Source organism: Loxodonta africana, chromosome 21 (assembly GCF_030014295.1).
Source record: "Loxodonta africana isolate mLoxAfr1 chromosome 21, mLoxAfr1.hap2, whole genome shotgun sequence".
NCBI classification, from domain to species: Eukaryota; Metazoa; Chordata; class Mammalia; order Proboscidea; family Elephantidae; genus Loxodonta; species Loxodonta africana.
The window spans coordinates 58810248-58824004 of NC_087362.1; the positions used below are offsets into that span (position 1 = coordinate 58810248).

Here is a 13757-nt window from a genome sequence, read left to right on the forward strand (position 1 = left end):
TCAATATCAAAACAAATAGTGGTGTTCATTTTCAGGGGCATATTGGAGAACTTGTAGGTGATTATAACTTGTATCAGTGAACAAGAGGCTTGTGATTTTGTTCTGATGGACGCTAGGAACAAAACCAACCCAGCAGTTGAAAAATCCTCACATCAGGAGTGATGCTTTTGGGTGAAAATAAAAGAACTTCATTCTCACATAAATTTTTCTTAGACTCTGACTCTAAAATAAGGTTAATTAGTGGGAAAGAAGCAAAACAGGATGTTTTGACCTATAAAACAATTAATAGCAAGTTTATTAGCAATTATTATAGTTTATTGTACTATATGTATAATAATAATGCATCGCTTTTTCTATATGTAACAGGTATCCTTGTTAATGTGACTCCTTAAAGGTTAAATCAACAGTAAACTCTAGAAAAGTGGGGTGTGAGTGCTTAGCTGGTAGGGTAACGTGCTGATACACGTAGCTAATCAGGCCTTTGCTGTGAATGACCCAGGCTTATCAAGGTGTATGTGAATGGGGATGTGTGTGCATTTCCTGAGAGAAATAAACAGGCTTTGATGAAACCAAACATTTTCCTAATGGCCAGTTGAAAAGCTGATCTCATGAAACTTCGTAATGAAATCTGTTTCAAATGCCTGTACGTCATGACCGAGTTTTTACCAGTTGTCCGTTCACACCCGTAAAATTTCACTGCAGCATTTTGTATTTCTTAAATTGACATCTGCTCTTTTGATTTAACAATACTTACGCTCCATTTTTTTTTTTTTTATGCTCAGTTGTCAGGAATTTTAATTCTCTAGAGAAATCTTATTTCTCTGGGGTCTTAACCCTCAAAGGGAATGTTTTGGTGACAGACATCCTCTAGTAGCTTCCTTAAAGGGATTATGGGAAACTAATGTTTTGTAAGGCTGTGCATGTCTGAAAACATCATTGTTTTATCCTCTCATTTAATTGTATTTGCTGGGTATACAATTCTAGGTTATAATTCATAATTTCCTCAGAATTTTGAAAGGATTGCTCTATTATTGCCACTAAAGTTATCCTGATTTTGGTTTCATCTTATGTGATCTGTTTTATTTCTTCTGGAAGCTTTTAGAATTTTTTTCTTCATTCATAGTCTTCTGAAATTTCACAATGATGTGCCTTTGTATGGGTCTCTCTTTTGTTCTGGATACTTGCTGGGCTTTTTCAATCTAGAAATCCATGCCTTTCCGGCTTGGAAAATTATTTTTAATGTTCTTTGATTTTCTTCCCTTTCTTTCGTCTTTGTTCTCACCTTGTAGAACTCATTCAGATGTTAGACTTCATATTTTAGAACTCCATTTTGTTCTCTGAACTTTATATAATGATATCCTGCTCTTTTATGTAATATCTTTCTCTCCCTGAGAATAATATATTTTTCCCCTTAAGTTTTCTTCTTCATGCCTTTTCTCTGTTTTACTTCCAAATTCTTTGTGTGTGTGTGTGCGCACGCGCGCATGTGTGTAAAACAGACTTTTGTCTCTCTTAAAATTTTCTGAAATGTCATGGTTCTTGAATGTCTGTTCACATTTTAGAGAAATGCTCTAAAAAGCTGATTGTAATCTCCTATCTCAAGGATACGCGCTTGGCTGCAGTAACACCAAGTTGAGGAGAGCAGTCGGGGTGCCACATAGCATTTTGTTCAATTCTCCTGTTTTCACTGTGGTGTTAACAAACCTATCTTCCTGATTTTAGCCCAGTTTGTTTACCCTCTTAGTGATACCTGGGGTCACCAATTCCTAAGCCTTTCTGTAGTTCTTTAGTTTGAGGGTGTTTGCTTCTTGCCCCCTGTTAGCAGACACTGTTAGCAGAATTTTCTACTTTTTAGGTCTGCTTAGTCAGCTGGACATCTGTTTTCTAGCTTCAAAATGTTGTTGCCTCTTCCATTCTTAGTTCTTCTGAGTCAATCACACACACCCACCCCTTTACTGTTATTTTAGAGGAACTTCAGGAAGAAGCAGTGAGAGGATGTGTTCAGTCTGCCATGTTTAACCGGGGGTCCCTTTGGATGTTAAAGGATCATTAAACTGCAGGTTGTTGTTGTGTGCTGTCAGATCAATTCCGACTCATAGCAACCCTATATGATGAGTAGAACTGCCCCATAGGGTCTCCTAGGCCGTGATCTTTATGGGAGAAGATTGCCATATCTTTTCTCCGGCGGAGCCGCTTAGTGGGTTTGAACCACTGACCTTTAAGTTAGCTGCTGAGTGCTTAACCATTGTGCAACCTGGCCTGTGTCAGATAGCAGATGTGTATTTTGTTAGAGCAAATCATGGCAAAAAATTTATTTTCATTTCCAAATAGTGTAACACGTCACAAACAGGGAAATCAGTTGATTTAATGTCCTTGAGGTTTTTTTTTTTTTTTTTTGTCCTGTGTCCATCTGATTAGGAAAGCTTGTTTTTATTTTTTTCGTTTACTGTTAAGTGTATTAATAACTGCTTTTAAGGTACTACCCAGAGGGTGTTTACCCCTGGTTTAATATTAGAGGTGGATCAACAGTGATAAAGCCTGCAGCCTGTTCTTTTCAGTATATTTTACTGATAAAATTGATATTATATTTTGATATATAATTCCCTTTTGTTGTAGGGTCTGATGTTGGTATCAGGGTTATACCAACTTCACAAAGTAAGTTAACTAGCTTTTCTTGCTATTGAATCTGTTTGGATAATATATGTTTCTAAAATTGTCTACTTTGAACTTTAATGGGCTAAAGTTATTAGAATTCTCTTAGGACTTAATCTAATGTATCTGTAATTATGCCCTCCTTTACATTCCTATGGAGCCGTGGTGGCACAGTGGTTAAAAGTTTGGCCATCAACCAAAAGGTTGGCAGTTCGAATCCACCAGCAGCTCATTGGAAACCCTATAGGGCAGCTCCGCTCTGCTCTGTAGGATCGCTTTGAGTTGGAATCAACTGGATGACAGTGGGTTTTTTACATTCCTAATTCTCCTGCCATGCCCCTTCCCCCCTTTTTTAATTAGACTTGCTAAATATCTTTTATTTACCCTTTCAAAGAACTAGCTTTTGGTTTTATTGCTTGGGTATTGTTTTTGTTAGTTTTTCTATTTCATTCTGTTTTTACTCCTGTCTTATTTTTTTCCTTCAACTTTCTTTGGTTTCACTGTTTTTCTCCCTAACTTCTTGAAGTCTGAATTTCTTTCATTTGTTTCTGTCTTTCTTGATTGATAATAAGTATGCTTAAGCCTCTACAACCCCAAACGCCATTTTAGCTGCATTCCACAGCTAAATGCAGAAATGCAAACATTTTATATGGAAACCTTTTAAACTTACTGAAAATTTGAAAGAGTAGTACAATCAATACCCTTATAGACTTCACCTCAGTTCACTGGTTGTTAATATTTTGTCACTGTGTAGTTACTTTTCTCGTGCTTGCATGCACACCCTCTCATTCTTTGTCTTTCTCTCTCTTGCTGAGTCATCTTAAAATAAGTTGCAGGCAGGCATCTGGATGCTTCACTCCTAAATACAGTAGCGCTGAAGCTAGGACATTTTCCTACATAACCACAGTACTATTAATACTCTGAGGAGCCCTGGTGGCACGAAGGTTGCGCGCTAGGTTGCTAACCAAAAGGTTGGTGGCTCAAAGCTACCCAGCGGCTCTGTGAGAGAAAGACCTGGCAATCTGTTTCTATAGATTACAGCCAAGAAAACCCTATGGGGCAGTTGCACTCTGTTACATAGAGGGCGTTATGAGTCAGGGGCTGACTTGATGGCACCCAGCAACAACATTAATATCTGAGCAGCTTATTATTAAAATGCCCTCTAACGTACAATACATTGTCCATATTCAGCTTGCCCATTAATTATTGTCCCAGTAATGTCCTTTATAGATACACGTTTATGACTTTATGATCCAGGATCTAACTGGGTTTTTTTTTTAATTGTTGATTCCTAAGATGATTGCAGTATGTCCAGCGAACATGATCTAAATGATACTGATTTGTAATTTGTTGGTAGTTGCTTTGTGACCTTAGTACATGGTCTTTTTTTTTAATAATTGTTCCATTTATGCTTAAAAATAATGTTTGGTTTTTTTTTAATGTTATCATAGTAATATATATATAATAAAGCATTTGCCCTTTTAACCATTTGTAAGTGTACAGTTCAGTCACAGTAACTACATTAACCATGTTGTGCACCGGTCACCCCGAACAGGAACCAGGTACCCCTTGAGCAATATAGTGTTGCTTTTTTCTGTAGAGTTTTATGTTATATGTGTTAGATCAAGCTTGGTAATTTTGTTTAAATCACGTCTAGCCTTACTAATTTTTCCTCTTGATATTTCACTGTATGATAGAGGTGTTGGTTTGGTCAGTTGCCTCTCGAAATCATCAGTTATACTTCATGTACTTTAAAAGAACGTATGATGATACTTAGAACAAAAAACAAACCTTCAGAACAGAGGAAATGCCAGTCTTCTGAAGTTGTAATGAATAGTTAGAGCACACTCCCAAATGCAAAAATATCTCAAGCTATGGTACCATTTTGAGGAAGAAGAAAGTTTCTGTTGTGACTGTGCTTCTTAGTTTTCTATGCCTCTGAAAGAGTATAAATAAAAATGAATATACATGTTAAGTAAAGTATTTCATTTGGACAGTTTAAAAGATTGGTAAGATCCTCTGAATTGGCTCCATCCTGAGAAGGCCCTTATTGATTCTTGGAGAATTTGTAAATCACTAACATAGAGGTAGGCCTTGACAAGCTGAGGTGGTGAGTTTGATGTTGAGAGGGTGAGTTCACAGACCAAATCAGTGAGGTTTCCTTAGTTTGAGAAGCGCGTTTACTGCTATTATAGGTCATTGACAATATTTTGTCATTTCTTTCTAAGAAAACATTAAGAAAATAAGTTACACTTTCAGGTGATTTGTAATAACTTTGATTTGCTTAAAGATTTGTTCTCCTACCATAAATTTATAAAAATGTTGACCTTGGTTTTATGCTGGATCTTGTGGCTCTGTATTAACAATGCTTAAGCTAGTGACTGCTGCATTGTGTACCACAGTTTGAAATGGGTGCTTGCCTTTCATTTGGCACCCCACTCCCCTGCTTTTCCTTTCCCTATATGGGGACCACTGGGATTTCTGTACATAGACTGACCTGTTGCGCAGGGAATGAGCAAGTTGCTTGTGCAGAATAGGAGCTTGCTGTGTTGGTGGTTCCCACGTCTGGCTGGTGATCAGAGCTACCTGGGAACTTTTTCAAAGTGTGGTGTCCTCCTGGCCTCTTGACTGAGAATTACTGGGGACAGGGCCTTTGAATCTGTAGGAGATCGTGATGTGGCTGAGCCACAGCTGGAGTTTGAAGACCTCTGTATGTGTACGACAGGACTGAGGCCCACCTGGGAGCATTCCATTCTGATATCTGTGGTTTTAGACCAAGGAGGTCCCTCAGTCCATTGATCAAATTGCATTTTCTGCCATTCTCTGCCTCAGATTTCAAGGGCTAATTAAAAGCCCCAGGAAATGACTCCAGAAGTTCTCTACCGTGGTCCCTTTTAGAGTGGTCCTAGGGTAGAACTGATTTTTAGGGACATGCCTGTGTGTTTCAGGCTTTCAAGCCAAACTGAAATTGGCGAGTGGTTCTTCCTTACCACCTTTGTAATGATCTCCTGGGAAGCAGAGACTTATTTTGTTTTTTTTTTATAAATCACTTACTTTATGAAAATGTAAGCAAAGCTTATTCCTGCCAACGTTTTGCAGTTGGTTGGTTAATAATGTTCTCTACGTAATTGGCTAAGAAGAGTGGAGGAAAAGTGTGGTTCTTGTGAAATTTCCCTTTCTGATTTGTTATGGACTCTTGGAATTTCTTTTTCTTGGAAGAAAGTTTTTATTTTGTCCTGAAAGACAAATACTTATTGACTGTCTTTGTGTGCAGGCCACAGACTCACCATAGATGGTGTGGGGTACGTAAAGCATAGTCTCTGCTCTGTGAGGACTTGAGTATGGTTGAGGAGTTTAATGTGCAAAAAATGGGTACGATACCGAGTTGAACAGTGGACCCTTGACATTTTTGTGAAAGGGCGGGGGTAGAAATACTGAGTCACAGAATTGGTGACTGCTCTTAGCAGCAGCACCACTTTCTCCCCATCTTATGTGCCTGGCCCATAATCAGGAAATGGTGGCATGGGACTCTTGGGGTGTTGGCACAGTGAAGCAGTCTCATGGTTTATAACAAAGTGAGGAAATTACCTTAAGAACTTCTGGTCACTCACCTGATCAGAGTAGAACTGCCCCGTAGGGTTTCTAAGGAGTGGCTGGTGGATTCAAACTGCCGACCTTTTGGTTAGCAGCCACTCTCTTAGCCACAGTGCCACCAGACAGACAGTAAATGGTGTGAGGGATGAGAATTCAGAGAAGGGAGAGAGCACTGTCAGCTCTCTGGAGTCTTGATGGGATGGGTTGGGCTTCACATGCTAAGGGAGGGCCTTGCAGGTGGGGGATATGGAGGAAAGAGTAGAGGTGGCCAGTGCAGGCTTGTTTGGTCTGTGTGGGGGACTCCTGAGGCTGCAGTGGAGAGCATATCTGCAAAAGTTGGAGGAAGCCAGACTGTAGCCAAGGTGGTTAAGTGTTACAGATGGAGTTTGGCCTCCCCCCTCCCCCCCAAAAAAAATCTCCTGTGAATAGCAGCCTGTCGTTCAGGACTTTGAAGCCCTGGTGGTGTAGTGGTTAAGAGCTCGGCTGGTAACCAAAAGGTCAGCAGTTCAAATCCACCAGCTGTTCCTTGGAAACCCTATGGGGCAGTTCTACTCTGTCCTGTAGGGTGGCTATGAGTTGGAATCGACTCGGCGGCACCTAACGACGACGACGACAAACCACGCTACATACAACTAATGTTTTTTGTATTGAATAAGGCGGATGTTGGTTGTAATAAGCTAGAGATACTACATTGGCAGTCTAAGGACATTTATTTTTATGCCTTAGACCATTTACATTGATACTTGGTTTAAATACCATGTGATATGAGAGGAAAGCCTTTCATAGATAATGTCCAGATGATAAAATAGCTCATACTGGTTTCCTGGAAATAAAACACACCAGCCCTCTGAGGGTTGGAAAATGATCTTTTCCCTTTCATGGCCTGCTTATTGACTTGAGGTTCAGTTTGGCACAGCCTCTGGGACTGATCTCCCTAACTCTGAGGGGTAGGGCTGATTTGACACCCATAGAGATGGTGTCTTCAGCCTGTGTCTGTACATACCAATTGTGGGTGTGCAGCTGAGTACTGGCATAGAAGCTTCCTTGCAGTGCAGAGCTGGAGAAGAAAAAAAAACTTGGGCACTTGATTGTTATGCAGCTGAAGCTCTCCTGAGCAGAAGTGGTGGCATGTTTATGCCACTCTGCTTAATTGCGGTTCAGCCCTAAGTGGGGTCAGTACTTAGTACTGGAGGAGTTCCAAAGCACCACTAGTGTCCTGGCCTGTAAATTTTAATTCCCTACAGTGCCCTGAGCTAGCAGCTATCTGAGGTTGATGAAATCAAGTATTCTTACTAAGCTGGAAGGGAGAATTAATTACTCTTGCCTAAAATGGGAAATTAGAGAAAGAATCTAAGTCCTGGTGTTCTTAGAAAATGTTAAATTTGATTCTTTGCAAATTTGATGTTTTCTTAAATATGGAGCCCTGGTGGCGTGGTGGTTAGGAGCTCCGGCTGCTAACCAAAAGGTTGGTGGTTCGAATCCACCAGCTGCTCCTTGAAAACCCTGTGGGGCAATTCTACTCTGTCCCATAGGGTCGCTGTGAGTCAGAAACAACCCAACAGCAACGGGTTTGGTTTTTTGGTTTGTTGTTAGGTGCTGTCAAGTTGGTTCCGACTCATAGCAACCCTGTGCACAACAGAACGAAACACTGCCTGGTCCTGAGCCATCCTTACAATCGTTGTTATGCTTGAGCTCATTGTTGCGGCCACTGTGTCAGTCCACTTCAGTTGAGGGTCTTCCTCTTTTCCGCTGACTGTGTACTCTGCCAAGCATGATGTCCTTCTCCAGGGACTGATCACTCCTGACCAACATGTCCAAACTATGTAAGACGCAGTCTCGCCATCCTTGCTTCTAAGGAGCATTCTGGTTGTACTTCTTCTAAGGCAGATTTGTTTGTTCTTTTGACAGTCCATGGTATATTCAATATTCTTCGCCAACACCACAATTCAAAGGTGTCAGTTCTTCTTCGGTCTTCCTTATTCATTGTCCAGCTTTCACATGCATATGATGCAGTTGAAAATACCATGGCTTGGGTCAGGTGCACCTTAGTCTTCAAGGTGACATCTTTGCTCTTCAACACTTTAAAGAGGTCTTTTGCAGCAGATTTGCCCAATGCAATGTGTCTTTTGATTTCTTGACTGCTGCTTCCATGGCTGTTGATTGTGGATCCAAGTAAAATGAAATCCTTGACAACTTCAGTCTTTTCTCCATTTATCATGATGTTGCTTATTGGTACAGTTGTGAGGATTTTTGTTTTCTTTACATTGAGGAGCAATCCATACTGAAGGCTGTGGTCTTTGATCTTCATCAGAAAGTACTTCAAGTCCTCTTCACTTTGAGCAAGCGAGGTGGTGTCATCTGCATAACGCAGGTTGTTAATGAGTCTTCCTCCAATCCTGATGGCCCCGTTCTTCTTCATATAGTCCAGCTTCTAGGATTATTTGTTCAGTGTACAGATTGAATAGGTATGGTGAAAGAATACAACCCTGATGCACACCTTTCCTGACTTTAAACCAATCAGCATCCCCTCGTTCTGTCTGAACAACTGACTTTTGATCTATGTAAAGGTTCCTCATGAGCACAATTAAGTGTTCTGGAATTCCCATTCTGCGCAACGTTATCCGTAATTTGTTGTGATCCACACAGTCAAATGCCTTTGCATAGTCAATAAAACACAGGTAAACATCCTTCTGGTATTCTCTGCTTTCAGCCAGGATCCATTTGACATCAGCAGTGATATCCCTGGTTCCACACCCTCTTCTGAAACGGGCCTGAGTTTCTGGCAGTTCCCTGTCAGTATACTGCTGCAGCCGTTTTTGAATGATCGTCAGCAAAATTTTGCTTGTGTATGATATTAACGATATTTTTTGGGTTTTATTTATATATAATATTTTTATGGATCAAAAATGTAAAAAATGGTACAGTGAAAAGCCTTCTTTATTCCCCTACTCTCAGCTGCCCATCCCCCCACAAATAAACATGAAACCCGTTTTTATTGGTTTCTTCTATATCATTCTTGCAGATACAAACAAATATGAATATGGCATTTTACTCCCAGCACTTTTACACAGATGATAGCACATTGTATACACTGTTCTGTGCTCCTTGGAGAGATTCCCTATACAGCTTAAAGAGAGAAGCAAAAACAGTTTAATAAAGGTGTGATGATTACTTTTTTAGAAGGTGCTGCTTGGCCTGATGGGGAAAGAGATTTACTTGGAGTTGATTGAGTATCAAAGCTAGTAGTATAGTTTCTGACAAGATTTTATGATGATTTTAATGAACCTTGATGTGTAAAGATACCTTCCGTCATAGAAAGTGAAGCTGTAAATCTCCCAGTGGTTGGGTCTTTGGATTGTCAGTAATGAAAGTTTTGTTTTTATGTCAGTTTGTCCTGTGATCATTTTCTGCACCCCGATCTTTCTTGTAACATCTCACTCCACCACCACTGTTCTTTCTGTGTTTTTTTTTTTTTTTTTAGTTTCCATCAGTTATTGCCTGTGAGATGTTCTGTTTTTTCCCAGCCTGGAATTGATTTGGGGAGGGGTGGGGTGGATTTTTAGAAAGTCTCTTGCCATCTTCAGATGTTGTAACCCCTCATTTTCCTCATGTTTCTTTCACAAGCAGCCTGTCTTGCTACTATCTTCCGTATCAGCCAATGAAGTGGTTCAGAGCTCTGTATCTGCTGAGAACTCAGCTTTCTAAGTGAACTGTGGTGCTGCAGTGGGCTTAGTTTGTTGGCTGTGGTGTAAGGATATGAGGACAGTTAGACAACTTAGACTTCATTCATCTCCATAATAATGCAGTCGTGGGTGTAAAATTGTAGAGTATAAACAGCTGGTTTTTTAAGAAGATCGAGTTGGCCTAAATGTTTTTCTCCCTTGGGGCTCCCCCTTTTTTTTTTCCCCCTCTTCTCTTGGAAACACTGAGGTCTTCGGCCCTCATCTTTACTCTTTGTCCACATTTGTTCCAGATCAGGTAGTAAAAAAATTATGGGATTTTTTTTTTTTTTTTTTAATGACTTAAGTACTAAGTAAGTTGACAGAGAATGGCCCACCTTTGGGATGACAAGATGCGATGAGACTAAATTAACTTTCATGTTTTCTGTAATCTGTTCCAGCAACTCTACCAGATCCTGACAGACTTTGATATCCGGTTTTATATGTATGAACTACTTAAAGTAAGTGGCATTTGTGAACAGTGAACTTTCTCAGGCCTATTCACGAAAGGAGGAATTTTTGAGAGAACAGAGAACCCCAGCCAAATACTTCTTGATACCCAAGGATTTAATGAGACCCTTTTTAGTTCTGTTGAGGCCTCCATCGTGGAATCTTTACATAGAAACTTCCCAGTGGAATTGAGAAAGATGACCAGGTCAAGGGGTACTAGGGACATTATACCAGAGATTAGAACCTCCCTCTTCATAGCTCTTGTTGGCACTTGGGTTTTCTTTTTGTTGCTTAATTAATACTTATTTTATTAGTTAGTTTTCGCTGTATTAAAAATCACCCCAAACTTAATTACATTTTTAAAATGATTTGTTTTTTCTCACAATTCTGTGGGTTAGTTGGGTGGTTCTTTTTGGCCTGAGTCCGCTTGACTGGGGCAGGGTGGTCTAGGATGGCCTTGTTCACGTGTCTCTGTCCACTGGTCCCTCATCCTCCAGGAGGCTGGTCTCAGGCTTCTTACCATGGTGGCCTCAGTTACCTTTAGCAAGAGAAGGGCAAACTGGAACATATAAGTACTTTTTAAGCTTCTGCTTGTATCATGTGTGCTAATACCCGATTGGCCAGAGCAGGTTGTGTGATCAAGCCTAGGCTCAAAGGGCAGAGAATAGACTCCACCTCAAAATAGAGAGAGCATCAAAGTCACATTTTAGGGGGACTTGCATACAGGGATGACAGACTTTGTGGCCATCTTTTTTTTGCCATCTCTCACAATCTCTTTGTGTGATACTACCAACCCTTCCCCTCTAGCCCCAGCTAGTTAACCCTGACATGCAGGGAGAAGTGATAGATGGATGGACCTTCTAGGAGACTTAGTAATCTCAAGCACTATGAAATTTTGAAGTGTTACTGATTGATGGAGGAATGGTCTTTTTTAGTCTGCCTAGGGTCACTATGTCTCACAGTTGATTCAGTGGTACCTAACAACAACAACAGGTAAACACTTGGTTGAAGAATTCTAAAAAGGTTTGTAAGATGGAAGAGACTTGTAATTCCTAAGCTTTTAGAGTTATGGATCACTGAGAATCTGATGAAAGCTGTGAACTCTACAACAATGAACGTATAGACAATACGAAGTTTTGCATGAAATTTTAGGGGGCTTGTGGATCTCAGGTTAAGAACCTCTGAGATAAGATGAAGATGACTAAGGTATTGGCATTACTGAAAAAAATTAAAGATGGATCTGTGGTAGAATTGTGAACAGTTCCTTGGACAAAACACCAGGTTGAATTAAGACAGAGCTTTATGAAATGGGGGCTTTTGAGGAACTAGCTCTGAAGTGAGTGTGTTTTCTTATAAACACTTGCACAACCCGCTTGTCATTAGAGAGAGCCAAGGCGGTGGGTTTAAGGGTCACTCTTCTGTCTAGTGGGTCTTTTTTTTTTTGTCAGTAAGAACAGAAGGACAAAGAAGATAGAGGCTGATTTGTTCGACCTTTCTCCATGTCCTCTCCAGACTAAAATTGCAGGGCTTGGTGTGGAAGAGGTTCGCAGGGCCACGGTCCCATGAACTGCCAGCCTAACATCTTTCTTGGAGGTTCTCCTCAGAGAATCTGTGCATTCCCTCCATGAGAACTGCAGTCCAGATTTCACAATTGATTTTTTTTGAGTAGGGTATTGAGGTTTTTAGCTAGCACCTAAGGAAAAGATTTATAACCTAGCACAATTATCCTTAGGTCAAATAAAGACATCCCAGCAGTACAGATCTTCACAGGCCGGTCATTCATATGCACTGGTGTCTGATGTCCTTTCTGCTTTCTAGAGGTAGCAGCTGGGCAGTAAGGGCGTACTTCTTTCTGCTAATGAGGTATAGACTCCCAGGTGAAACTTGAAAAACGTTTTTCATGCTTAATGGTCAGAACCAGATTTTAAAACTGAAATAATTCCCCAAGGAATTGAAAAGCTTGTCAGTACCTCCACGGGGAGTCTGACTAGTAAACTTGGCAAAAAGAATTAATTACCTTATTGTATTTGTTCAGCCTCTGCTTTCAGCAGGTATTTTTCATGTCCCAGGTATTGTATGTGGTCCTAAGTAGTTTATTCTTTGGGCAGAGAAAGGCTAGGCAAAATAACAGAATCAACCCTTGCTGGATTTTTCTACTTGAAAAGGGGGTGGGGAAGACGAAATATTTAACTTCATTTAAACTATGGGAGAAACTGAGGCTGAGGGCTGTACACTGACTGCGCAGTGACTCACTGGGTGCTTGTGCCAGAGCCTGGTCTCCTGATGTGGAAAAGTCTGCCCTCAGGAGCCCTGGTTTCGTAAGGCAGTGCCACAGAGCCTCTTCGGAATCTTGCTGTTGTAAAACAAAGAAAAAAATCATAAAGTGAAGTGGAGCTTACGTAAGCAAACTGAACCAGTCTTAAGTGTAGTGTTTTGGGTTTTTACATATGCGAAACCTTCACCCAGATCTACATGGAACGGCACTGTCCAGTAGAGTAGCTACCACCCACAGGTAGCTATTGAAATTAAGGAAAATAAAAAATGCCCTTCCGTTTTCGCACCAGCCACATTTCAAGTGCTCAGTGGCCTCGTGTGGCTGGCTAGTAGCTACCATAAGAGATGATACAGATACAGAATATTTCTGTCACTATAGAAAGTTATATCAGGCAGGGCTGGTAGAGAATATTACGAACACCCCAAACGACTTTCTTGTGCCCCTTCTCTTCAGTACCCACTCTCTGAATGTAGTAGTCTCATCTCTATCCCCCTAGTTTAGTTTTGCCCGTTCTTGACCTTTATATAAATGGCATCATTGTGTACTCTTGTGTCTAGGGAAAACAAAATTTGATGTAGACCAGGGGAGCTTATTCCTGGAATGTTGATCCTAGGGATCATTCTCTAGCTTATGTATTCCCTCCCACATAAAAGACACCTATTACAATGCCCTTACTGCTCTGGTTCTCAGCTGGGTCAGATCTGCCCCCAGGGGACATTTGGCAATGTCTGGAACCATTTTTGGTTGTCACAGCTGGAGAAGTGCTGCTAGCACCTGTTGAGTAGAGGCCAGGGATTCTGCTGAACATCCTACAGTGCACAGGACAGCTCCCCACATCAAAGAATTGTCCAGCCGCAAGTGTCAACCGTGCCAAGATTGAGACACTCTAATCTTGTCCTGTGGAAAACTCCACCAAAGGGCACTCAGTTTCATACATATAGTAGGTACCATATGGTTACAGGCTGCTATCATTATTAAGGAGCCCTAATGGCACAGTGGTTAAAGTGCCTGGCTGCCAACCAAAAGATGAGTGGTTCGAACCCACCAGCCACTCTGTGAGAAACAGT

General features: G+C 40.8%; 1 protein-coding gene across 5 annotated transcripts in view; it reads left to right on the plus strand.

The window, feature by feature from the left end:
• CSNK2A2 (casein kinase 2 alpha 2) overlaps positions 1-13757 on the plus strand; it is a 44602-nt gene that overhangs the window by 14204 nt on the left and 16641 nt on the right. For 4 of the 5 annotated variants that reach the window (XM_064273962.1, XM_003417066.3, XM_064273961.1 and 1 more), the window contains exon 5: positions 10367-10426. The exons of the other annotated variant lie outside the window; for it this stretch is intronic. In XM_064273962.1, coding sequence (XP_064130032.1) covers positions 10367-10426 — 60 coding nt within the window. The remainder of the gene's footprint in view (positions 1-10366; positions 10427-13757) is intronic. 5 annotated transcript variants of the gene reach the window in all.